The sequence below is a fragment of the Euleptes europaea genome, chromosome 19 (genome assembly GCF_029931775.1).
Source record: "Euleptes europaea isolate rEulEur1 chromosome 19, rEulEur1.hap1, whole genome shotgun sequence".
Lineage (NCBI taxonomy): Eukaryota > Metazoa > Chordata > Lepidosauria > Squamata > Sphaerodactylidae > Euleptes > Euleptes europaea.
Window position 1 is genome coordinate 25181196 of NC_079330.1, and position 26623 is coordinate 25207818.

At 48.7% G+C, this 26623-nt stretch overlaps 1 protein-coding gene across 1 annotated transcript; it reads left to right on the forward strand.

Annotated features, from left to right (window-relative positions):
* The first annotated feature begins 17078 nt into the window (after nucleotides 1-17078).
* On the forward strand, nucleotides 17079-23263 carry LOC130491628 (adenine phosphoribosyltransferase-like). The gene is made up of 5 exons (XM_056865400.1): nucleotides 17079-17201; nucleotides 19098-19191; nucleotides 22348-22494; nucleotides 22711-22806; nucleotides 23106-23263. Exons 1-5 carry the CDS (start codon nucleotides 17079-17081, stop codon nucleotides 23261-23263), a joined length of 618 nt encoding a protein of 205 aa, XP_056721378.1.
* The last annotated feature ends 3360 nt before the right edge of the window (nucleotides 23264-26623 follow it).

A 26623-nucleotide genomic window follows, 5' to 3' on the forward strand; every position in this document is an offset into this window, starting at 1 on the left:
CTGGAAGTCTCTTGCAATGAAAACCCTGCAGGGTTGCCACAAGGCAGCCATGACTCTACTGCAAACAAAGAAAAAAAGGGCTGTCACGTGGGCACAATTAATCTCTGCTGGTTGCAAAATCCAGGCGAATGTTTCTTTCCAAGCCTGTGCCTGTTTTCGTGTTGGGAGGCTTTAACTATCGCCCGGTTGGCACAGCCAGCCTGCCCTCTTCCAAATCCCCTGACTGTGGCGGGCTTAGAAGAGTGAAACTGCGGCCAGGGTTGCCCAGTTGCGGGGGCGGTTGCTGAGGCCCGGAGGGGTTTTCTTTATTTTTTGAAACCATTTTTAAAAATTATTCTATAATAGAGGGATACAAAAGGGAAAAAAAACAGTAAAAGGAAGGAGTAAAAATGTCTAACATACCAATAACAAACTAAAAAAATGACATCTTTGATGCAGATCAAACAAGCAACGTTACTTTGCATTTCGATGTTTGGGCAAGTTATACAAATAGCACAATAGTGTCTCTACGCACCACATAATTATCTAAAGACAGGCTTTTCTTTTTTTCATGGGATATTTAAAAAGCTTTGCCTGCCTCTGCAATGCTGATTCTATGAACTCGGGCAGTTCATGAGAGGGGGGGGGGCATCTTGGCCATCTTCTGGGCACCGGGGGTGTTGTGGGGGGTGGTTGTGAATTTCCTGCATTGCGCAGGGGGTTGGACTAGATGGCCCTGGCGGTCCCTTCCAACTCTAGGGTTCTATACGGGGCGCTGGAAACGAGGCCCCTCGCCGGTCCCCGGCTCTGCAGTGTCGAAGGAAGATGCGGGACCACCTCTGCGGCGGCAGGAAGACATTTCTTCCTCCTGAGCTACTTTTCTCCTTGCAGGGAGGGAAGGGGAAGGGGTATGCAAGACAAGAGCCTCCCGGCGACCGACCGGGGCTCCTTACCCAAATGCTCGTAGCTCTCCGCGATGTTGCCGGCGCCGCACCACAGAGTGCCCGGGTAGGTGAAGCCCCGCTTGATCCGCCGTCGAGGGGCGGCTCGGCCGGGCCGGGCGGCCAGGCAAGCGGCTTTGGCCGCCCCCAAGTCGGGGAAGGACGGCCCCCGCGGCCCCGGGCGTCGGCTGCAGCGGCCCAGGAAGGCGGCCAAGCCCGGCGGCTCGACGGCCACGCGGCAGGCGCTCAGCCCGCCCAGCCGCGGCTCCCAAGTGGCGCGGAGCAGCTCCCGCCCGTCGGAGGCCTGGAAGCGCAGCCGCCCGGCGCCCAAGGGGCTGCGGAGGGTGCAGAGGGCCGGCCCCCCCGGCCCGCCCGACGCCCCCGCCGCCGCCGCCAGCAGCCCGACCAAGCAGAGCGCCGCGCCGCGCATCCTCGACGGGCGGACGCTTTCAGCACCAGGGCGCGCAGACAGCGCCCGCCGCCGCCTTTTAGCCGCCGGGGCAGTGGCCTGATCCGTGGGGGAGGAGGGGCCGGCGGCGCTCCCCCCACCCCACCCCACCCCACGGCTCTGGACGGGGAGGGGGCCGTTCTGGAGCCTCGGGAGGCAAAGGCTGGGCGCCCCCCACACCCGTCGGATATTGGGAGCGCCTCTCTAACGTGGGGTTGGGGGCTAGGCAGGGGCGCCTCGAAGAAGAAGAGCTGGGCCGTTTGTGCGCCGGACGTTTTGCTTTGGGTTTGCCACTCTCCCAATGCACATTTCCCCCATCCCAATTCTCAAAACTCAACGATAAGCCTCCAAGCAGAGTTTTGAGAAGGTGGAGGGGGGGAATGTGCATCTAGAGCAGTGGTTCCCAAACTTCAGATAGTTTGGTTCTTGTAGGTTATCCGGGCTGTGTGACCCTGGTCTTGGAATTTTCTTTCCTGACGTTTCGCCAGCAGCTGTGGCTGGCATCTTCAGAGGAGTAACACTGAAGGACAGTGTCTCTCAGTGTCAAGGGTGTAGGAAGAGTAATATATAGTCAGAAAGGGGTTGGGTTTGAGCTGAGTATTGTCCTGCAAAAGTAATGTGCTAATCAATGTCCTGTAAGTATCAAGATAATGTGCTAATGAGGGTATGGTATGTTAATATGGAACCATTGTATCCTGAAGTGATCTGTTAATGTGTGTAATCCAAAGCTAATCTGCAAGCCTTCGACAATATTCAGATAGTTTCCTCCAAATTTGCCAGCGTCGCTTGATGTATTGTAAATCAGTGAACAACACAGCTGAAGGGTTCTTGTAGGTTATCTGGGCTGTGTAACCGTGGTCTTGGTATTTTCTTTCCTGACGTTTCGCCAGCAGCTGTGGCAGGCGTCTTCAGAGGAGTAACACTGAAGGACAGTGTCTCTCAGTAGCTCCCCCCTGCTGCCCTCTTGCCTCTTCGTGCCCCCCTAGGTAATCCCACTGCCCCCCAGGGGGTGGTACTGCCCACCTTGGGAACCACTGATCTAGAGAGTGGCAAACCCAAGGCAAAACCTCCCATGCATAAATGGCCTTGGTGCTTATATGCCGACTTTCTCTACCACTTAAAGGAGACTCAAACCGGCTTTCGGTCACCCTCCCTTCCCCTCCCCGCAACAAACACCCTGTGAGGGAGGCAGGGCTGAGAGAGCTCTAAGAGAGCAGTGACTAGCCCAAGGTCACCCAGCTGGCTTTGTTTGCAGGAGTGGGGAAACAAATCCAGTTCACCAGATTAGCCTCCGCCATTCATGTAGAGGAGTGGGGAATCAAACCCAGTTCTCCAGATCAGAAGAATGAAGAAGAGTTGGTTTTTATATGCCAACTTTCTCTACCACTTAAGGAAGAATCAAACTGGCTTACAATCTCCTCCCTTTCCCCTCCCCACAACAGACACCCTGTGAGGTGGTGAGGCTGAGAGAGCTCTAAGAGAGCTGTGACTAGCCCAAGGTTACCCAGCTGACTTAATGTGGAGGAGTGGGGAAACCAAGCCGGTTCACCAGATTAGCATCTTCCGCTCATGTGGAGGAGTGGAGAATCGAAACCGGTTCCCCAGATCAGAAACCACCGCTCCAAACCACCACTACACCACGCTGGTGTACTTTGGAGAGATGGGGGGAGGACTGGTGTGATTTTTGCAGGCTTCCCAGGACGGAGAGGTGCCGGGGCCCACGTTGCTAAAGAGGCCGCCGTTTTTGCCCCGCCGGTCGGCCAAAGGCTCCTCCTCCAGTCCAGCCAAGATGCTTCCACCCGGATGCGGGGGGGCGCCCTTGGGTGTCCTGGCTAACAATGCTGCTGCTGGTGGTGGTGGCATGCCGGGGAGGCTGGGCTTAGCCACCAGGGCTCCCCCGGAGGAGGAGGAGGAAGAGGAGGAGGAGAAAGACTTGTCAGTGGCTTGAGTTTGAAAGGCCGTCGAAGTCCGTGGCCACCCCCCACCCACCCCCAACCCTGGCAGTGGCGGAGTCTAAACTTGGGAGTCGCGCATGGGGCTCAGAGGGTAAGAGTGGTGGTTTGGAGCAGTGGACTCCGATCTGGAGAACCAGGTTTGATTCCCCACTCCTCCACATGAAGCCAGCTGGGTGACCTTGGGCTAGTCACAGCTCTGTTAGAGCTCTCTCAACCCCACCTACCTCCCAGGGTGTCTGTTATGAGGAGGGGAAGGTGATTGTAAGCTAGTTTGATTCTTCCTTAAGTGGTAGAGAAAGCCGGTATATACAAACCAACTCTCCTCCTCCTCCTCCTCCTCTTCCTTTTTCTTGCCTTCTTTGAGGCTAGAGAGAATAGGTCAGACCGGGATTCATTTACTTTAAAGACAAAAAATACCCTCTTTTAAAAACAAGCATCTTCTCACTCACACACGAACATTAAACACAAGTGGTAATGCCACAAATTGCAAAATCTGGCTTTCAAAAACTACTTGCGATGGGTAGCCGTATTAGTCTGTCTAGTTAGAAAAGAGCAAAAGTCCACAGTTAGCACTTGAAAGACTAACAAAATTTCTGGCAGGGTGTGAGCTTTCATGAGTCACAGCTCACTTCTTCAGATACCCTGCCAGAAATGTTGTTAGTCTTTAAGGTGCTACTGTGGACTCTTGTTCTTTTCTAAAAAATACTCAGGTGAAGAGAATCAGTTGTGGGGGGCTTTTCCTCTTAGCCCCTCTCTGTCTCTGCTAAGACCCTGCAGGTCCTTCTCTTTCTTAGGGGCATTAAAGCTCTCTTGTATCTTTGCTCTCCGAGTACAGGAGAGAAGGAAGCTGCCTTATCCTGCGTCCATCCACCTATGTCTTCTTTCCTCCCCCAGCTGCAGCAGTCCAGCCAAGAAAGGCCTTTCCCAGCCCTGGCAGAGGACCTCCGCATGCCAAGCGGATGCCCCCTCCCTGAGCCACGGCCCATCTCTTCAAAGAACGTGGGATCGTGGAGGGAGCTTGGTGCATCTTTCTGCCCACAGGACGTGCCCCCTTCCTGTTCTGCAGGGCTGACGCCCCCTCCCCAATCCCAACCCCCAACAAAGGGGAAACCGGGTTGTGCTTTTCCCCCATCTGCTCCTTAATGCCAGTCTGAAGAACATGCTCTGAAAAAAGGGGGCTGGAGGGATTCCTCCGGGCCCAGGGGCAAGAGGGTCACCTCGCTGACCCCCGAGCGGCGGGCATGGCTTGGGGACAAAGCGCTCTATCCCAGGACGTGAAAGGGACCCTGGAAAAGAGCTCGAGTCCCACAGGCCTTGCGGCATCACCCCACCTCGGTTGCCATGCCGACCGGCCTCAGCCCACCCCCTTGGAAGCCAGTCATGAATTCAGGAGAGGGGGCTGGAGGTAACTCTCGGTCAGGCCTAGCAGCTTAGGCTAACCCTTTCCTTGTCGGGTGGCCTTAGCCAGGGGGCGGCTTCCTGCCCGGTCTGGGGTGGCAGCCAGCCTTGCTTGGCTCCGTGGGCCTGCGATTTCCCCAGCAAGGGAGGAGGGGGGGTTAAAGAAACAGATGGAGCCCCAGGGAGCTCCTCACAGGGTGACCCACTGAGCCAGGCTGCTACGCGCCTGCCCTGCTGTGCTTTTGGGGGCCTAGGTTTTGCTTTTATTTATTTATTCGTTTGGTCGTCGAGTTGCAGCTAGCATGGCGTAGTGGTTAAGAGCGGTGGACTCTGATCTGGAGAACCGGGTTTGACTCCCCCACTCCTCCACATGAGCAGCGGATCCTGATCTGGTGAACTGGGTTGGTTTCCCCACTCCTACACACGAAGCCAGCTGGGCGACCTTGGGCTAGTCACAGCTCCCTCAGCCCCACCTACCTCACAGGGTGTCTGTTGTGGGGAGGGGAAGGGAAGGCGATTGTAAGCCGGTTTGATTCTGCCTTAAGTGGCAGAGAAAGTCGGCATATAAAAACCAACTCTTCTCTTCCTCCTCCCCCCGCAGGGTTTTAAAGTCCAGAGAGGAACAGAGTCAGTTTGCCATCTCCTGCCTCTGTAAAGCAATCCTAGACTTCCTTGGTGGTTTCCCTTCCAAGTACTAACCTGGGCTGGCTCTGCTTGGCTTCCAAGATCAGGCTGGCCTGGGCTATCCAGGTCAAGGCGCATAATATTTGTCCATGTGCCAAAAGTTTTGCAGGCTTACAATGAAAACTTCCCTTAAAAAAATATTTCCTTAAGACCTCCCTTGAGCTCCTTGCCACATTCATTCTGAAAGCGGGGGTGGGGGGGAGTATTTAAGGATAATCAGGATTAGCAGTTTAAGTATTATGGCCCCATCTTTTCACTCAGAAAGACTTCCTCCTGACCCCATGCATGGGGTAGCTGAGTATAGGATTTCTTCTCCACTCAGTGCATGCTTGAGCTTGGGGTCCTCGGGGCCACAAGATATACTAACGGCTTAGATGGCTGCACAAGGGGGTCAGACAAATTCATGGCACAGGAGAGGTCCATCAGTGGTTGCTGGCCACAATGGGTAAACCACACCCTCCATGCTCAGAGTTTCAGGTGGGTAGCCGTCTTGGTCCACAGTAGAAGAGCAAGATTGGAGTCCAGCAGCACCTTAAAGCCCAACAACATTTCCAGGCTATAAGCTTTTGAGAGTCAAGGGAGCCAGTGTGGTGTAGTGGTTAAGAGCGGTGGATTGGAGCAGTGGACTCTGGAGAACCGGGTTTGATTCCCCACTCCTCCACATGAGCGGTGCTCTACCACTGAGCCACAGTCCTTCCTGTCAGGCCTTTGCCTTTTAGCTAGAGCAAAGGCTCTTGACATGAGTTAGGCCAGGTTCTGGCCCCACGTCAAGTCCTTGGTTCTCATGCTGATGAACGTCTGTGTACAGTTTAGCTCGCCCTGTTTTGTGCAGCTGTGGTAATGTTTAGTCTGTCTTCCTGGGAACCGCTTATCTTGGGGTTGCCTAGCAATGTTTACTTTTTCAGTCCGTAGTGTCTTAAGCATGTAACCTGCCTGTATTCACCATTACTAGCCTCACCTGCCTGTAGGCAGTCAGTCCTTTAATCTGTATTTTTGCTCCTAATAAAGTATTGCTGCTTCAGAGCTACCTGCCTGGATGAGTTTGCTTATGGGATGCTAGGGACAGACGCCTGATCCTGACACTTCCCTGGTGAAGCTCTCCTTAGTTCAACTGTTCTCTCATTTCAAGGAAACAATTTACAATTCAGGCCAGTAGCCCAGCCCAGAGGAGGACCTGTCTGGGATGAACTTGTGGGAGGGAAAGAATTGGGGGTCACTCCTTGGGGGCTTTTGGATCAGGCTGCTGCAGGAGCCAAAAATCTTTGAGTGTGGTCAGCGTGGAACATTGGAAAGGAGTTACCGGTATGTTTAGGACAAATTCAGGGCCTGTCCTTTTTCCATCCAGTCCAAGTGAAGCCAAACTCCGTTGAGTGTCAGACTCACCTAGAGGCGATGGGTGGCCTTGGCAAAATCCACTGGCAATTTCTTTGACAGTCTGGCCAAACCATGTTAGCTTGTCCCTCAGTGCGGGATTAATAGAGCTGAACAAAAGGCATGTGCTCTTTGTTTCACTTCCTGCTTTTTAATCATTCGGTCCTCAAAACAATGGTCAAATCTTCAGTAATGTAATTCCCATATGGCTTTCAGTGCACAGGGTATTGGACATGGGTTTCTCCTTTTTTTCACTGCTGCTCCATGAATTGACATTTGCACTTACCTGGACTCTGAAATTTATTTCTTGGCAAAGTCATAGGTATGATATTTGAGGAGTGGGGTGCCCCAGGGAGCATAATGTTACATTTATTTGCACCTAATCCCATTTCCAGTTTTTGTTGCTGTTTAGAGAAATTTTTTGAGACATATTTTATTAAAGAGAATAATTTTTTATTCAAGAGAGCCAGCGTGGTGTAGTGGTTAAGAGCGGTGGTTTGGAACGGCAGACTCTAATCTAGAGAACTGGGTTTTATTCCCCACTCCTCCACGTGAGCGGCGGACACTAATCTGGTGAACTGGATTTGTTTCCTCGCTCCTACACATGAAGCCAGCTGGATGACCTTGGGCTAGTCACAGCTCTCTTAGAGCTCTCAGTCCCACCTACCTCACAGGGTGTCTGTTGTGGGGAGGGGAAGGGGATTGTAAGCCGGTTTGAGTCTCCCTTAAATGGTAGAGAAAGTCGGCATATAAAAACCAACTCTTCTATGCACATAATTGTGTCCCTGCACACAATGACAAAGTTTTCTGCAGCTCAAATCTCACCTCCAGCCTTTCAAACCTCAGATGTTTTATCTCCCCTCCCCATTTTTCAGGAGTCTCTCTTCTGTGCAGAGATCCAGCAGCAAAAGAAATAAGCAAATGGCACCCCCAGTGGCAATTTGGCTTATTTTTAAAAAAACCAATTTAATGTATTTAAATATGTCCCGCTTTTCTCTCCCAGCAGGACCCAAAGCAGCTTACAACACTGGTTTCCCCTTCTCCATTTTATTCTCACTACAACAACCCTGTGAGAAAGGCTAGGCGGAGAGCAACTGGCCTAGGGTCACCGAGAGAGCTTCCACAGCACAGCCTGCACTCGAACTTGGAATTCCCAGACCCTAGTCTGACCTTCCACCACACTGACTCTTGAGTTTTTCTAGATTCAAAACGGAGGATGACTTAAATGTTTATATCCCACTTTTGTCTCCCAGGAGGACCCAAAGCAGCTTACAACACTGGTCTCTCCTCAGCATGGTGTAGTGGTTAAGAGCGGCCGTTTGGGGCAGTGGACTCTAATCTGGAGAACCTGCTTCATAAGAACATAAGAAAGGCCCTGCTGGATCAGACCAAGGCCCATCCAGTCCAGCAGTCTGTTCACACAGTGGCCAGACAGGTGAACTCTAGGAAGCCCACAAGCAAGACGACTGCAGCAGCACCATCCTGCCTGTATTCCACGGCACCTAACATAATAGGCATGCTCCTGTGATCGTGGAGAGAATAGGTATGCATCATGAACACATGAAGCTGCCTTATACTGATTCGGACCCTTGGTCCATCAAAGTCAGTATTGGCTACTCAGACCAGCAGTGGCTCTCCAGGGTCTCAGGCAGAGGTCTTTCACATCACCTACTTGCCTAGTCCCTTTAACCGGAGATGCCAGGGATTGAACCTGGGACCTTCTGCATGCCCTTATAGTGTTTGGGGGAAGAATGCAGAAGAAGGATGGAAATCTCATTACTCTCTATAGGAAAAGATGCTGGGGAGCAATGGGGACTATATGAAAGGTTCTGTAAAGCCTGTGGTCTCTGCCCTAATGTGCTGTAGAGAGTCAGGGAGGTTGTTTTCTGTCCTGTAATAGTCTAAGCCTGAACTGTCCCTAGAAGCTACATTGACTAAACTGAGGCTATCATACTTTGGTCGCATTATGAGAAGCAAGAGTCATTGGAAAAGACAATAACACTAGGAAAAGTCAAAGGCAACAGGAAAAGAAGAAGACCCACCATGAGACGGGTTGACTACATAAAGGAACCCATGGCCCTCAGTTTGCAAGACCTGAGCAAGGCTGTAACAATCGGATGTTTGGGGGTAATTGATTCATAGGGTCGTCATGAGTCGGAATCAAATTGATGGCTCTTATCACACACAATATTCTACACAAGCAGGGAGATGATGTGTATGGGACTAGGAAATGCATAATGGGATATGCATGTGAGGACAGAATCGACCCTATTCTTGTCAATGGCATTGGGACAGGTACTGTCTCTCCCAAGGGGCTCTAAAATAACAGGATAGGTTTATATGGTTAACCTCTCCTGTTGCTGTCTATGGAGTTAAGGGAGGTGAAGCAGTGGCCAGGACAGAAGTCGGAACTGTGATCAGAGGGAGGAGGGCATCTTCCCTATTGTTCTCTATGGGGCTAGGAGATGCGGGAATGGGGAGAGGGCATTCTCAGTGCAGTTAGGGGACACAGAACTGGGGTCCTGGGAGTGATCATATTGCAATCTGTGAAACTGAGACAAGCACCGTCGATCCCAACACACCCTACAGGAACAAGACAGGTTCACAGGGGTGGCCTGTTCCTTTGCTGCTTAGGGAAGAGGGAGCAGAAGCTAGCATCTGTCCTATATTGCAGGAAAGGAACAGCCACTAGAAGAGAGATGGAGTCTTCTTTGTTGTTCTCTATGGGGATCAGGGAGGGAAGACAGCATGGTACAGCCCGATCAAAGCTAAGCAGGGTCTGTACTTGGAAGGGAGACCACTAAGGAAGACTCCGCAGAGGAAGGCAATGGCAAACAATCCCTGCTTCTCATGAACACATGAAGCTGCCTTCTACCAAATCAGGCCCTTGGTCCAACAAAGTCAGTATTGTCTACTCAGACTGGCTCCAGCTCTCCAGGGTCTCAGGCAAAGGTCTTTCACATCACCTACCTGCCTATTTTGACTAGTAGCCATTTTGACTAGTAGCCATGGATAACCCTCTCCTCCATGAACATGTCCACTCCCCTCTTAAAACCCTCCAAGCTGGCAGCCATCACCACATCCTAGGGCAGGGAGTTCCACAATTTAACTATGCTTTGTGTGAAGAAATACTTCCTTTTATCAGTTTTGAATCTCTCACCCTCCAGCTTCAGCAGATGACCCCACGTTCTAGTATTATGAGAGAGGGAGAAAAGCTTCTTCCTGTCCACTCTCCATACCATGCATACTTTTATAGACCTCTATCATGTCCCCTTAACAGCCTTCTTTCCCAGCTAAACAATCCTAAGCGTTCGATTCCCTGCTCCTTCACATGAACGGTGGACGCTAATCTGGTGAATCAGGTTGGTTTCCCCACTCCTACACATGAAACTAGCTGTGTGATCTTTGGCTGGACTCAGCTCTCTTCCAGCTCTCTCAGCTATACCTACCTCACAGGGTGTCTGTTGTGGGGAGGGGAAGGGAAGGCGGTTGTGAGCCGGTTTGATTCTTCCTTAAGTGGTAGAGAAAGTCGGCATCTAAAAACCAACTCCTCCCATTCCATTTTATCCTCCCTACAACAACCCTTGTTCAAGAAATTGTTCAAGACTTTCTATTCCTTGGCTCCACCATCAACCAAAAGGGAGACTGCAGCCAAGAAATTAGAAGGAGATTGAGACTGGGAAGGGCAGCCATGAAGGAGCTAGAAAAGATTTTGAAGTGTAAGGATGTGTCACTGGCTACCAAGACTAGATTAATTCATGCCATCGTATTCCCTATTACTATGTATGGGTGTGAAAGCTGGACAGTGAAGAAAGCTGATAGGAAGAAAATAGGTTCCTTTGAAATGTGGTGTTGGAGGAGAGTGTTACGGATACCGTGGACTGCCAAAAAAACAAATCAGTGTGTTATAGATCAAACCAAGCCTGAACTGACCCTAGAAGCTAAAATGATTAACTGAGGCTATCGTACTTTGGTCACGTCATGAGACAACAAGAGTCACTGGAAAAGGCAGTCATGCTAGGAAAAGTTGAGGGCAGCAGGAAAAGAGGAAGACCCAACAAGAGATGGATTGACTCAATAAAGGAAGCCACGGCCTTCAGTTTGCAAGATCTGAGCAATGCTGTCAAATATAGGACATTTTGGAGGACTTTAATAGGGTCGCCATGAGTTGGAAGCGACTTGACGGCACTTAACACACACATCATATCTCCCCTTAACAGCCTTCTTTTCCAGCTAAACAATCCTAAGCGTTCGATTCCCTGCTCCTTCACATGAACGGTGGACGCTAATCTGGTGAATCAGGTTGGTTTCCCCACTCCTACACATGAAACTAGCTGTGTGAGCTTCGGCTGGACACAGCTCTCTCAGCCCCACCTACCTCACAGGGTGTCTGTTGTGGGGAGGGGAAGGGAAGGCGATTGTGAGCCGGTTTGATTCTTCCTTAAGTGGGAGAGAAAGTCGGCATCTAAAAACCAACGCCTCCTCCTCCTCCCATTTTATCCCCCCTACAACAACCCTGTGAGGTAGGTTAGGTGGAGAATGACTGGCCCAGGGTCACCGAGAGGGCTTCCACAGCACAGCCTGTGCTCGCATCTGAGATTCCCAGTGTAATGCCTGAAATCATTATATGCTATGGGAAATGGATTGGAAATGTATTCTTTGATTTGAAATATATTCTTTGTACTCAATAAAGTATATCTGCACTCATGAACATGCCACACTCAGCATATTAGAGGTGGCTTGTATAGTTACACCAAGCACTTGCATATGTTACAGGCCTCAAGTATAAGAGGCCCACTGTTGCTCCTTAGTTAGAAGCCAATTAAAGAATCCATAGATGGCTTTAGTATGCTTGCATAAGCTGGTTTTCCAGAAATAAGAACCAGCTAGGAACCCTCTTAGTTAGCCTTGGCAGCTGCCAGGGTCCAAGATAAGAAGAACTGCAGTAATGTAGGATCAAATAGAAAAGCACCTGACCATGAGGGTCTTCACTGCTCATTAGTGAGAATGAGATCACCATTTCTATGTAACGCCTCTGAATCTCTAATAGGGTATTCAAATCCTTAAATATCTATTGTTGGTTCTATGTATTGACGCCATGCATTTCGTCTTTTGTACCTCCCATTACCAAAGATTATTGTCAGAGTATCAAGTTGATTGTAATAATCTGACAGTAACAACTGTGTGATAGCTGTCAGATCTGAGAGATCTGAGAGGTCAAAGATGATGTCAGCAGAAGCAATAGCCTTGCTGGTACCAAAGGGAACCGCAGGAATCCGGATCTGGGCAGTTTGCCGATGCAATGCTTTGCACAGGTCCACAGGTGGCCTAATTCTGATCAGCTGCAGTGAGTGTATATAAGGCTATGTAACTATGCTTCTGTAACACCTTTAACACCAATAATACCAATTACAGCCTGGAAGTAGTAGTGGAGAAGTGTATATGATGGTATGTTTTATCTGTGCACTGTAAATAAAAGACACTGTTGCTTATAAAGCAAGACTGCTGATGGTTATGTCCTGGAGGAACCCCTCATCCACTTGCTTCCACGTCAATTATATCCGTGCTTGCACTCCTTTGAGGTGTGGGTGAGTTGTCCTGCGCATTTGGGGCCATTTTCACCCGGTGTGTCTATTCATTCATTCATTCATTCATTCATTCATTCATTCATAGACCTTTATTGGCATAAAAATTATTACAATTGTTACAAAAAGGGATCATAAAACATAAAATCAGTGAAATAAAACAAAGAGCAATATAATCAGAGCTTGCAAGTTTTTGCACTTTCATCACATCCACTAGAAAACTGGCAACACCCTCAGTAATCTCCGGTACCGAATCATTCAATAAAAATTGACATTTTACTTTATTAGACAGGTGATGTTTTGAATAAAACCCAGTTTTTAACCATTTCCCACGGTGTGTCTATTGGGACGAATGCACAAAACTGCTTCGGACTCTCAACCCCCCACCGCGTTATTGTCATCGGGAACGGACGCAATCACGCAGGCGTATCACCTCCCCCAGCCGGGCTCCGGAGTCCCTTTGGGGTCCCCCAAGGAGGGACCGCCTCCTCCGGACCCTCCCTCCAGAGCACTGGTTCCCAACCGGGGGTCCATGAACTAAATCAAGGTCCATGAAACAGAGTTCGAAACCCATAACAAATGAATATTTTCAATTAAAAGTTCTGTATCATAAAAAAAAAACACATCTTCAAATATTATTCTAAGTTTAATGTTGAACTAACAGTTAGGATTCAAGTTTCTTTTCAAATGCTCGGGATTTTTATTTTGGACCTTGGGGTCCCTGCCCCGAACCAAAAAGTCCTAGTGGTCCCTGGTCAAAAAAAGGTCGGGACCACTGCTCCAGAGGCTGCAGGCGGCCGCGAGAGGGGGCCCGAGGGGCCGGCCGGCCAGCGTCCGGCCCAGGAGGGGCCGAGGAGGGGCCGCGCCTGCCCTTTGGCCGCTCCAGCCCCAGCCCCAGCCTGCGGCCCGGCGCATCGGAGGGGGAGCGGCCGGCAGGTACTGGGCGCGCGGCGGGGGACCCTCCGGCCGCCTCTCCCCGGGCCCTGCGGGCGTCCAGCGCCACGTGGGCATGGCCGGCGCGGATCGGGGCCCCTCGGCTGCTGGGGGCGAGGCTAGATCCGGCAGCAGGGAGGCGCCGGCGAGCCAATGGCTCGAGACCTCTGGGGTGGGATGTCAGGGTTGCCAACCTCCGGGTCGTGGGAAGGCGCGATCCCAATAGTAGATGAAAGGCGGCGACCGCTGCGGTGAAGGGGGGGTGCGCCGGGGAGGGGGAGACCCGAGATCGCGGTCCAGAAAACAGTTTATTGTCCGAGGCTTTCGCGGCCAGGGTTCATTGGTTCTTGTAGGTTCTCCGGGCTGTGGGGCCGGGAAAGGGAAGGCAATGCCGAGGCCGCGGTCGCGCAGCCCGGAGAACCTACAAGAACCAAGAAGGGCCAGAGTCCAGGAGCACCTTCAAGACTAACAAAACTATTTTCTGGTAGGGTAGGAGCTTTCGTGAGCCACAGCTCCCTTCTTCAGATGGGTAGCGGAAGAAGTGAGCTGTGGCTCACGAAAGCTCCTACCCTACCAGAAAATAGTTTTGTTAGTCTTTAAGGTGCTACTGGACTCTGGCCCTTTTTGACTACTGCAAACAGACTAACACGGCTAGCCACTGTAGAAAATAGTTGTGTTAGTCTTTAAGGTGCTACTGGACTCTTGCTCTTTTCTGAAGAAGCGAGCTGTGGCTCACAAAAGCTCCTACCCTGCCAGAAAATAGTTGTGTTAGTCTTTAAGGTGCTACTGGACTCTTGCTCTTTTCTACTATTGGAAGAAGTGAGCTGTGGCTCACGAAAGCTCCTACCCTACCAGAAAATAGTTGTGTTAGTCTTTAAGGTGCTACTGGACTCTTGCTCTTTTCTACTATTGGAAGAAGTGAGCTGTGGCTCACGAAAGCTCCTACCCTACCAGAAAATAGTTTTGTTAGCCTTTAAGGTGCTACTGGACTCTGGCCCTTTTTGACTACTGCAAACAGACTAACACGGCTACCCACTGGGAAGAACCAAGAAAGCCGTTTCTTTGCAGCGGCGGACTCGGAGGCCCTAAGGGGCGGAAATCTCGGAGTCCCGGTGATACTGGGGAAGAGAGGTTGAGCCCAGTTCGAGTTATGACGATACATCAACGAGCTCTGCAGATCTGGTTGTCTTCCAGACAGAAAGGCGACTCAGGACAGTTGCGGTTTCATCCCGTTGCTCCGGTCACTGTTTATCGTTCCCTCTGACACTCCATGACTTTTAGCCCAGTGCCCCAGTGCACAGAGCAGGCTTGTAGCGAGGCAGAAATTCCTTCCCTGGCAGTCTGGAAGCCATTTATTACCAGGAGATCTCTGGGGTATTGTCACACAACATGCTCCAAAGCCAAACAATTGTACATAAATATATCTATATCTATCTCTATATATCTATCTCTATCTCTCTATCTCTATCTGTATATATCTCTATCTATCTCTATCTATCTCTATATCTCTATATCTATCTATCTATCTATCTATCTATCTATCTATATCTATATATCTGTCTATCTATCTATCTATCTATCTATCAGTGCTTGTACAGTAACAATCAATCCAAGGTCGATGTCTTCAAATGAAAAAAAGTGGAAAGGGAGACGATCGTTTCAATTCTCCCTCAGTCCCGTTTCTGTACAAATATGTGAATGTTGTAGCAATATAAAATACCCAATCTATCATAAATATTCAATCGTATACAATAAAGTTATACTTACAATTAATGGTGTCCAGCATGTACTCATTTCAATATAAGCTTCTGTAGTTTCAATGATTTCTATAAAATTCTTGATAAATCCCCTTTTGGCTTTGGAGCACGTTGTTACATTTAATATACTATTGTTATCACGCATTACCATTAGCTTATTCTGTACTTATTTTCTCACTCCAGGTAACGGTACAGAGGTGTTAATTTTGATTGCTAACCTCTCCTGCTATTACAACTGATCTCCAGCCGATAGGGATCCGTTCCCCTGGAGAAAAATGGCCGCTTTTGCCATTGGACTCTATGGCATTGAAGTCCCTCCCCAAACCCTGCCCTCCTCAGGCTCCGCCCCCAAAACCTCCCACCGGTGGAGAAGAGGGACCTGGTGACCCTATTTGGGAAATACCTGGAGATTTGGCATGGAGCTTAGGGAAGGGCACGATTTGAGACCGGGAGGGACCTCAGTGGGGTATAATGCCATAGAGACCACCCTCCCAAGCAGCCATTTCCTCCAGAGGAACTGATCCTTCTCAACTAGAGGTCAGCTGCAGTTCCAGAAGATCTCCAGGTAGGATTGCCAACCTCCGGGTACTAGCCGGAGATCTCCTGCTATTACAACTGATCTCCAGCCGATAGAGATCAGTTCCCCTGGAGAAAATGGCCACTTTGGCAATTGGACTCTATGGCATTGAAGTCCCTCCCCTTCCCAAACCCCGCCCTCCTCAGGCTCTGCCCCAAAAACCTCCAGGTATTTCCCAATCCAGAGCTGGCAACCCTATCTCCAGCCCCCACCAGGAGGTTGGCAACCCTAAGAAAGGGAACACCTCCAGACCCAACACCTGCTACCTGGCATCCTTTTTAACCGGAGATGCCAGGGACTAAACCGGAAACCACTATATGACGTTTTTCTCCCTGTCCTCCCATAACATCTTGCCACCGTTCTGTGGCTCACTTGGCCAAACTAGGCAGTTGGAACCTCCACAAACCATTTCAGCTACAAGGACTAGAGCTGGGATCACCCACTTGCACCCATTGGGCACTATGGTGCCCTTTTACTGCCCCCTAAGTGTTTTTAGAAAGTGGGTGGGGCCAGGTGGGCCTTTTCCCCATCTGGGCTTCTGATTGGCCACTGGAGATGTGATTGGCTGTACAAATTTTTTCATAGTTGCTTTGACAGCCACTGCTATCACAGCACAAGGATCTCGACAGTGTGGCTGAAGGCAAGCTGCTTGTGTATGCAAGACAATATCTCAAAGCAAGATGGGACTCTTAAAGGGCATCCTGTTGGGCAGAGCTTCTGTCTAAAATGTGGAAGAGTCACCATTAGAGCTGTGCATCACTTCACTCTCTGACATTTTGGGGGTGGCTAGAGTGGTGTAGTGGTTAAGAGCAGTGGTTTGGAGCGATGGACTCTAATCTGGAGGACCGGGTTTGTTTCCCCCACTCCTGCACGTGAGTGGCGGAGGCTAATCTGGTGAACCGGGTTGGTTTCCCCACTCCTGCACATGAGGGCAGTTGGGTGCCCTTGGGCTAGTCACAGCTCTCCTAGAGCTCTCTCAGCCCCACCAACCTCACAGGGTGTCTGTTGTGGGAAGGGGGAGGGAAGGTGATTGTAAGCTGATTTGATTCTTCCTTAAGTGGTAGAGAAGGTTGACATATAAAAAGCAACTCTTCTTCTCTTGCCGTAGCCATTTGGTAGCTGATCCTTGCACCCCGTGTCAGAATTCCAAAGTTGCGCAGTGGCTCAAAATGGCTGGGATCTCTGGATTATTGGTTTGCAGCTAATTTAAAGAAGCTAAGGTCCTCAGGGTAGTTCAATCCTACCCCAAACATCAATTGTCATTGGGGGTGCATCTTGTATTAATCAGTTTGACCCAGCTGTGCAGGGCTGCTGGTGACAGAAGAAGAGGGTGGTGTGTTACTGCGGTCTTTCTCACAGTAGGACTTAGCTGCTCATCCCTATTTGCATTGATTTTTTCCCATTCCTTTGTAGCTGGTTTCTCTTCACCAAGGGTTCCTGATCCTATTCCATGGACTTGCGACGTGTCGCTGCCTCCCAAGAGAGAGGCTGGTACCTGAAGCTGATGGCACCCAACGTCAAGGGGCCCGGTTATGCCTGGTTGGATCCCTCACGTCTCTACTGCCACCCTCAAGTAGGGATTGGGGTGAAGTAAAACAAGAGGGTGGGAGGTTAAGAACAGCTGTTGCTGGTAGCAGGGGAGTGAAAAACAGCGGGTAGAGCACCTTAGCTGGTGGGACTCTTCCTAGCAACCCCAGTGTGTCTGCTTAGTGCATCCAAGATACGCCTCTGAATCTCTTGCAGTCCTGGGGAGATCTCCCACATGGTTCTGCCTCTCCTACTCCAACCTGGCGAGGTAGGTTAGGTGGAGAGCCTGACTGGCCCAAGGTCATCCAGTATTCTTCATGACCGAATGAAGCAAAGGGCGCTTTCACACATGCCAAATAATGCACTTTCAATCCACTTTCAATGCACTTTGCAGCTGGATTTTACCGTGAAACGGCAAAACCCACTTGCAAACGGTCATTACAGTGCACTGAAAATGGATTGAATGTGCACTATTCAGCATGTGTGAAAGCGCCCCAAGTCTCTCATGTCCCAATCCAGCACTCTAACCGCTGTCCTAACTGTGAATCTTGTGGTGTGGCATCTTCTGCAGAGCGTCAGGGATGCCCATTGCAGATCAGAGACACTGCCGAGTTGTTTTGGGGATGCCTCGGGCAGAGAGAGAAGCCTTCCTCCTCCCCAGAAAAGCATCAGAAGAGCCCTGCTGGCTTGGACCCATTCCAGCACTGGTGCTTCAGAAATGTGCTCCTTCCCCTGCCCACGTTTGCACCCCAAGCGTTGGTCTCTCTGTGATGCTGAGCATTACCCCAGGAGTTTGCTGTCTGGGTATGAAAGGCAGGAGTCCGTTTCCTGTTGCATAGTGGTGATGGAAAGTGCCATCAAGTCGCAGCCAACTTATGGCGACTCCGTAGGGTTTTCAAGGCAAGAGACATCCAGAGGTGGTTTTGCCGTTGCCTGCCTCTGCATAGCAACCCTGGAATTCCTTGGTGGCTTCCCATCCAAATACTAACCAGGGCCGACCCAGCTTAGCTTCCAAGCTCTGATGATACTGGGCTAGTCTCATGCAATCCAGCTGATAGGGCTGCCCACCTTTTTTACTGGCCCTTGCTCCTGTGTTTTGAACAGCCATTTGACCTGCAGGGGATACCTTTAATGCAGGGGTGGGGAACCTTTTTCCCACCAAGGGCCATTTGGATATTTATAACATCAACTTAAAAATTAGCCAACCAAGCCCCAAGCAGGCAGCTGCCCCAGATGACACCTCCCCCCCAGCACAGGCAAGCAGGCAGGCATCCAACTGGTGGCACACTTGCCCACCTGGTGGCACAGGATGGTCTGTTGCACCAGCCGGGCATAGCCGTCCAGCCACATGCCGGAGTTGCTCCTGCTCCGCATGTTCGGGGCCGGATTCTACAGCTGGCTCCTGCTACCTCCGCCTGAAGGGATGAAATGAGGACACACTGGCTAAGAACTCCCCCCGCCCATGTGCATTCTGGCCCTGCCCCCTTTAACCCCCCCATTGTCACCACTTCCGCCCCCAGCCCTCTTGTAGTACGTTTCTCCACTGCCCAGGTGGGAAAGAGTTAATACAGTTTCTTGGGTGGTCCTAGCAGCTCCATAGCTAACGACTCTCTCGGCAAAACAAATTCACATCTGCCTTGAATAGAGGCTATTCCTATCCGCGGGAGGGGGAGGATTGCCAGTCTTAGATCCTTCTGAGCTAGAGATCTGCCAGGATCCACAAAGGGCCAGACCAAATGATTTTGTGGGCCTTAAATGGCCCCCGGGCCTGACGTTCCCCACCCCTGCTTTAATGCTTGCAGATCAGGCACCTGTCAAAGGCAGAAGAGTGAAGAGTAACAAAGGCAATTTTCCCTAGTCGGTTGACAACCCCATCAGCAGGTCTCTGCTGTTTTAACATGGAACTTGATCCTCCTCCCAACCCCCCTTCCAATTTTACCAGGCTCTGCAAGACTGCATCAAGAACCTGGTGCAACCATTTCAGGATGAGGCAATTGACCTGGTTGCTGGGATTGATGCGATGGGCTTCATTCTAGGTAAGCATCTTGAAGCGCCTTCTGTTCCTTAAGGCAGGGCTTAAACCTCAAGCTTGGCCAGGGAGCAAATGGTGGCAAGCGGGCACCTCAGCATAAGCAGAGTGCACTTCTTTCTCAAGAGCAGCACTCCCACACACACCCTGCTCTATATACTTAGGATTACGAAGGACTCTTTATCCCAGGGCATGGCTTCCAAGCGGAATTGAACACCGAACTGTCACTCTCTAATCAGATACTAACTTTTTACAGGCCCTGCTTCTGTGTCATTATTAAAAACAATTACAGAAAAACAATACACTATGAAAAATCCACAATCCGTGGCCAGTTAGTATGCATGAATTATTGTTTGCAGACAATGACATAATGTATACAACAGTTTTTTAGTACTTATAGTACTTATAGTACTTATAGTAACAAGACAGGATTCTGGATATTTTCCTGTTTCGACGGTCTTCTTCAGCTTGAGCCAATTAATGATACATAGTAGGACAAGAATGTGTATCTCAAACGTGAATATCCTAATTGCGGCTGAGAGTGTTCCAGCCAGCATGGGCTGTGTTAGCCTGTTGGTTAAATCTGTGCTTCTGCCTGCATTAAAAATTCTAGGAACTGAAGACTGGAAGAGCTCCAGTTTCACAGTTAGCATATTCAAGTTTGAGATATACATTCTTGTCGTACTATGTATCGTTAATCAGCTCAAGCTGAAGAAGACAGTCGAAACAGGAAAATATCCGGAATCTTGTCATTACTATAAACAACAGGCAGGTATCTCCGTACTCCCTTTCATCAACGATTATGCCCATGCAAAACAGAGAAAGTGGAAATAGAACATGTTCTGCTGCAATGTCCCTTCTACAATGACATAAGATCGCAGTGCGTTCTCCCCATATTGTCATTCTTTCCTGAGAGATTGGAAGAAGCTAGTTTCCCTTCTCTTAGCAGACTCCTCTCGGGAGATAACCTCTCAAGTAGCCAGATTTTGCCTCCGGTCTAGTGGGATTCGTAAACAGCTGATTGAAAACCTTTCCCAAGACTACGGACTAGGTCAATTAAATTCACTGCCAGTAATAATGTGCGAGAAAACTGGTACAAACAATTTTTTAGATGGTACATCACACCAATGGATATTAAAAAGATAGACAAAACATACAATTGCCGCTGCTAGAAATGCAAAGACAAAGATGGAACCTACTTCCATCTGTGGTGGACTTGTAAAAAGGTTAAGAAATTTTGGATACAGATTCATCAAGAAATGCAAAAATTTTTGAAAATAAAATTTCCAATGAATCAGGAAATTATGTTACTGGGGATAGCACCAGAGAATCTGGAAAATAATAATCGAGAACCTTTTGGATATCTGACGACTGCAGCAAGGATAGTACTGGCAGCGTCATGGAAACAAGAGACTGTTCCGGATTTAGAAAAGTGGCAACAAAAAATGGAAGAATACGCGGTGATGTCCAGATTAACTAACATCAAGAAAGAAAGAATGAAGACTCATTGAAGAAATGGGAATGTTATTTTGAATATGCTAATTGGAAACTGTAGGGAATTTTTTTTAATAGAGATGGAAAATAATAGTCACATATCTTGAATAAGTAGTAAATAAAGATAATTTTTTTGAGTATAAACACAGTTAAGTTCAGCAATGTTTAAGTAAATAACAGAATTATGTTCATGTAAACTGACAACCTGAAGTAAGCACAAAATGTATGAATGGAAGTGTTTGTATATGTTTGTTTGTTATTCTTTGCTTTTGAAAATGTTAATAAAATATCTTTTTTAAAAAAGAAAAGAAAACCTTTCCCCATAGATCTTTCATCCTCTTCTTCAAATCATCCCTCCCGGAATCAACAACTTTTATTATTTTATTTTATTATTTTAACCTTTGATTTTTATTCAGAGCGGATATTGTATCGAAATAAAACTTGATTGATAAACAACAATTTATGCGTATTAAAAAAAGCTACTGTATACATTGTCATTGACACAATTCATGCATACTAACTGGCCACAAATTGTGGATTTTTCAGTGTATTGTTTTTCCGCCATTGTTTTGTTCACTGTGCTCCCTTGTTTGTTCCTGTTATTAGAAACCAAGCAGGTGAAGCCTTCTCCAGCCTGTCTCTCAATCCCCAGAAAGCTTCACCGGCTAACAGTCAGTGTGACAAGCCTCCATAGACAGCTTGGGTAGGGCCAGAGTAATCTGGCCAGGCCCTTCTACCAGAGTTATCTTGTGCTATAGATCTGAAGGCCTGACACTCCGTGTGTGTGTGTGTGTGTGTGTGTGTGTGTGCGCGGTGTGTGTGTAAAGTGCCTTCAAGTTGCAGCCGACTTATGGTGACCCCTTTTGGGGTTTTCATGGCAAGAGACTAACAGAGGTGGTTTGCCAGTGCCTTCCTCTGCACAGCAACCCTGGTCTTCCTTGGTGGTCTCCCATCCAAATACTAACCAGGGCTGACCCTGCTTGGCTTCTGAGGTCTGACGAGATCAGGCTAGCCTGGGCCACCCACTCCATGGTCTTAGCCAAAGGAGCTGCCTATGCTTTTACCCAGGGACGCTCTACTGCAGGGGTGTCAAACTCATTTGTTATGAGGGCTGGATATGACATAAATGTCACGTGTTCAGGCTGGGACATGCCTCGGCACCCAGGTCAGGAGCAGGGTGTGTGCGGAGAAGAGGAAGAGTTGGTTTTTATATGCCAACTTTCTCTACCACTTAAGGAAGAATCAAGCTGGTTTACAATCACCTTCCCTTCCCCTCAACAGACACCCTGTGAGATAGGTAGGGCTGAGAGAACTGTGACTAGCCCAAGGTCACCCAGCTGGCTTCATGTGTAGGAGTGGGGAAACCAACCCAGTTCACCAGATTAGTGTCCGCTGCTTATGTGGAGGAGTGGGGAATCAAACCCGGTTCTCCAGATCAGAGTCCACCGCTCTTAACCACTACACCATGCTGGCTCGGCTGGATGCCTTGGCTGGTGAGTCCACTGCAGGCAGGCCAGCCCAGATCAGGACTGGGGTGGGGTGATGGCTGCCTTGCGGGCCAAATGAGAGCACTTAAAGGGCTGGATCCGGTTGCAGGCTGAATGTTAAACACCCTCGCTCTACAGCCCTACAAAGCAGCCCCAAGCACGTCACCCTCCTCTGTCCTCAGGTGCCACCATTGCCAACTTCCTCCAGAAGGGTTTTGTGGCCATCCGCAAAGCAGGGCACCTGTGCGTGGAGACCATCACTCAGCCTTACAGGGATTACTCCGCCCGTGACAAGGTGATGGAGATGCGGACCGATGCCATTGTGCCAGGTGAGCTGCTGCCCACTTTAACCAAGCACTGGACTCACAGGGATGGGGCAAAATGCCACCCCACCCAGTCCTCCACTCCAAGCACACGGATAGCCACCATCTCCCCGATCTACAGATCTGGGCCACTTGAGACGGACGGAGGCAGGAACGACACAAGAAGGGAGGGCAGGAGAGCGGGCACACTAACACACCCGTTGCGGTGCCTTCTTCTGTCAGGCCTCCGAGTCTTGCTGGTGGACCAGTGGGTGGAGACCGGGGGAACCATGCGAGCCGCTATCCGGCTGGTGGAAGAACAAGGAGGCGTGGTGGCAGGTATGGAGAAAGGGAGGGGCCGTGGCTCAGTGGTAGAGCCTCTGATTGGCATGCAGAAGTTCCCAGGTTCAATCCCCGGCATCTCCGGTTAAAGGGACTAGGCAATTAGGTGATGTGAAAGACCTCTGCCTGAGACCCTGGAAAGCTGCTGCCAGTCTGAGTAGACCATACTGACTTTGATGGACCAAGGGTCTGATTCAGTATAAGGCAGCTTCATGTGTTCAGGATGAGCTTGGCTGGCGGCCGCCCTCTGGGCAAGTGCTGACAGCTGCCTCCTGCCTCTGCTTCCTCCCACCCAGGAGTGGCTGCCATCTGCATCGAAGACAGCGAGGGAGGGTGCTGGCTCAAAAAGCACCACAAATGGGCCCACTGCGTCCCACCCCACCTGATGCCCCAGTTCAATGCTCACCACCTGGACTCCTTCCAGGCCTTTGAAGCCAAGCGAGGGGTGCAGTAGTGGAAGGGGAGGGGCACCCCCCCATGATCCATGGATTTGCCAGTCATCCGGCTTGACTTAGGTGCACCCAGCCCCAACACCCTGGCATCGTGGCAGTGAATACTCCACACCGTCAAACTGCAAACTAAGCTTCCAGACCTGAGCATAAGAGCACTCCGCCATTTAGCACCACATCCTTTCTTCTCCTGGCCAGATATCCTGGAAGGCTGACAAGTAGGGTCACAGCAGTCAAGGGATCCCCATTGCTTCTGCTGCACCCCCCATTGGCATTCAGACTGCCTCTGGAGGTCCCCTTTAGCTATCATGGCTAACAGCCCTTGGTAGACCTCTGCTATGTATAATCCTGGGGCAGTGAGTTCCGTAAGTTAAGGGTTGGATATTAATTTTCTGCTAACAGAAGGGGTGGTGTGATTGCCGCCAGTTCCTTCTACCTGTGGCAGCCCCCCCCCCCCAGGTTTTCCTGTCATGCCATTTCTGAGGATTCTCTCTCCCCCAGAGAGATTTGATGGCCTGTGTGGAGGGGGGAAGAGATGGGAAAGTCATGTTCCACTGGCGGAAGCACCTTCCATTAGCAGAAAACTTCAACAGACCCCAGCCCTGCATTGCCAGAACAACCTTCCTGACTCCACTGCCCCACAACTTCATTGGGTGCCCCCGAGTTCTAGTATTTTGTTGAAAAGAATTAAGTGGTCTGACTTTCTGGAGAATACCTTTTCCACTCTTCTTCAATCTAAGAAAATGCTTGATCAGAAATCAATGATTTTGAACTCTGACTCGCATTTTGAGATATTCTCTGCTCTTTCTCAGATTGAAACACACTGTTTTTCATTGGCCAAGCCTATACAGAATAATTTCACCAAGTCTGTTTCATGGTTCGACAAGGAATGCCTAGCATATAAAAGACATCGAAGAACCCTTTTTAGGAAAACTAGCATGAATGGTTCCCATGATAGGTATGGCGACTACTTTACATCTAAAAAACTGTACATAAATCTAATCACAGAGAAGAAAATTTTTTATTCTCAACATAGATGGTCCCAGCTGCTCTCGACCCTTAAGTCTCTAGATGGCAAGACTTTCTGGAGGGCAATTGCAAACTCAGCTAATAACTCTCTATCTGAAGTTAGTATTCCACCTCAAATTTGGGTAGAACATTTCTCTAAGTTATTCAATTCTCACATCAATATTATGCTCAACCCTGATGAAATCCCTTCCACTTACCCTAGATAGCCAGCTGTTGAAGTGGAAGAAATTATTGAGCTAATAGGTAGTCTGAAGTCTGGCAAATCCCCAGGTCCTGATGGTCTCCCTGTTGAATTGTTTAAGAAATTTATCGATTGGTGGGCCTCATTTCTTGCCAAATTATTTACGTCTATTGACTTGTATGGCATTTTGCCAGGCTCCTGGCTTAATTCAATAATAATCCCTATTTATAAGAAGGGTGATCCTACTTTACCTGAAAATTTCCGCCCCATTAGCCTTTTATCAGTCTTGGGCAAGTTGTATGCGAAGCACTTAGAACAGCGTCTCCTTAGATGGGTAAAGGATAACTCCGTTGTCGGCCCAGAGCAAATCGGCTTTTCCAAAAATAAATCAACTTTGGATCACTGTCTGATTCTTGCCTCACTTGCAGAAAAGTATATGAAACTGGGTAATAAGAAACTCTTTGTCGCTTTCATTGATTTAAAGAGTGCCTTTGACTCAATCATCAGAGATAAACTCGGGTCTAAGCTGATTAGACTGGGAATTGATCTTCGTCTTTTATTCCTTTTAAAAAAATTACATTCATCCACAACAAGGCAAGTAAAGTACTCCTCAAATGGCTGACTTACTGAGAAAATCCCATCTAATAAAGGAGTGAAGCAAGGATGCATCCTTGCTCCCCTTCTTTTTATTTCTTTCAGACTTGGCTTGTGCTTTAGAACCTATCAATGGTCATCCTCCAAAATTAGGAGGTAAAGCAGTACCTATCCTTTTATATGCCGATGACACCGCTATTTTATCCTTTTCTAAAATTGGACTCAAACGTTATCTAGGGGCCTTTGAGAAATATTGTCATCTAAGCCTTCTTAAAATTAACTACTCTAAGACTAAGGTCTTAATTTTCTCAAACAATTGGTTGCCCTCTTGTTGGCACATTGGAAAGGCCAAAATTCAACAGGTAAAGAGCTACAAATATCTGGGTATTACCTTCAACTATAACCTTAAATGGGCAGTACACAGAAATAGGACTGCCAAACTAGGGAGAATCTCTTCAAGTCAACTGAAGTCATTCTTCTTCTATAAGGGCAATCAATTTGTTCCTGCAGCAGTCGGGGTATTCAACTCCAAAATTTTACCCCAGACTTTGTATGGTATTCCTATTTGGGTCAATGCTTTTAATCATGATTTAGAATCTGTTCAAGCAAATTTTTTTAGACAAATTCTGGGTCTCCCTAAATGTGTTTCTTATCATGCAATTTGCTCTGAACTAGGCCAAAATTTGTGTGAAACCAAGGTTTGGTTATTAACCATTCGATATTGGCTCAAACTATATTTTAGAACTGAGCATGGTTCCCTTTTATCACTGTTGTTAAAAGAACTTCACAATACCTCCTGGGATTGTATAATTTTGACCAAAGTAAGATCTATCGGTGTTTCTTTGGAAGATTTGGCTCCAACTACTGAAGCCCACATTTTTAAAATTATTAAACAACATCTCTTAGATATGGAGCTTCAAAAGATGCACCCAATCCAACCTTATGTTTGCTCTTCAGCAATGTTGGGTCTTATGAATAAAATTGACAGTATCCCCCACTACTTTTACAATCTGGATATCCCTATCCTCCGTAGAGCATTCTCTCTTGCTAGGGTCAATGCCTTTCCATCAAGGATGCTGTATGGAAGGTACCACCAAATACCAATACAGGAACGGATTTGTCCCTGTGGTTCCAACTCCCTGGATACAATTGAACACATACTGTTTGACTGTTCTCTATACAAAACATCCCGTGGGAAATGGTTGAAAACTTGGTTATATTCAAAACATCACCTGTCTAATAAAGTAAAATGTCAATTTTTATTGAATGATTCAGTACCGGAGATTACTGAGGGTGTTGCCAATTTTCTAGTGGATGTGATGAAAGTAAAAACCTTGCAAGCTCTGATATTTGATTATATTGTTCTTTGTTTTATTTCACTGATTTTATGTTTTATGATCCCTTTTGTAACAATTGTAATAATTTTTATGCCATTAAAGGTTTATGATGATGATGTAGTATTTTGTGGGAGTGAGAAAAAGTTCGCTGTCTCCACTTTCTCCACCCCCCCCCCCCATGTATCATGTCTTTTCAAGGGGATGGGATCTTCCATGGGGCAGCT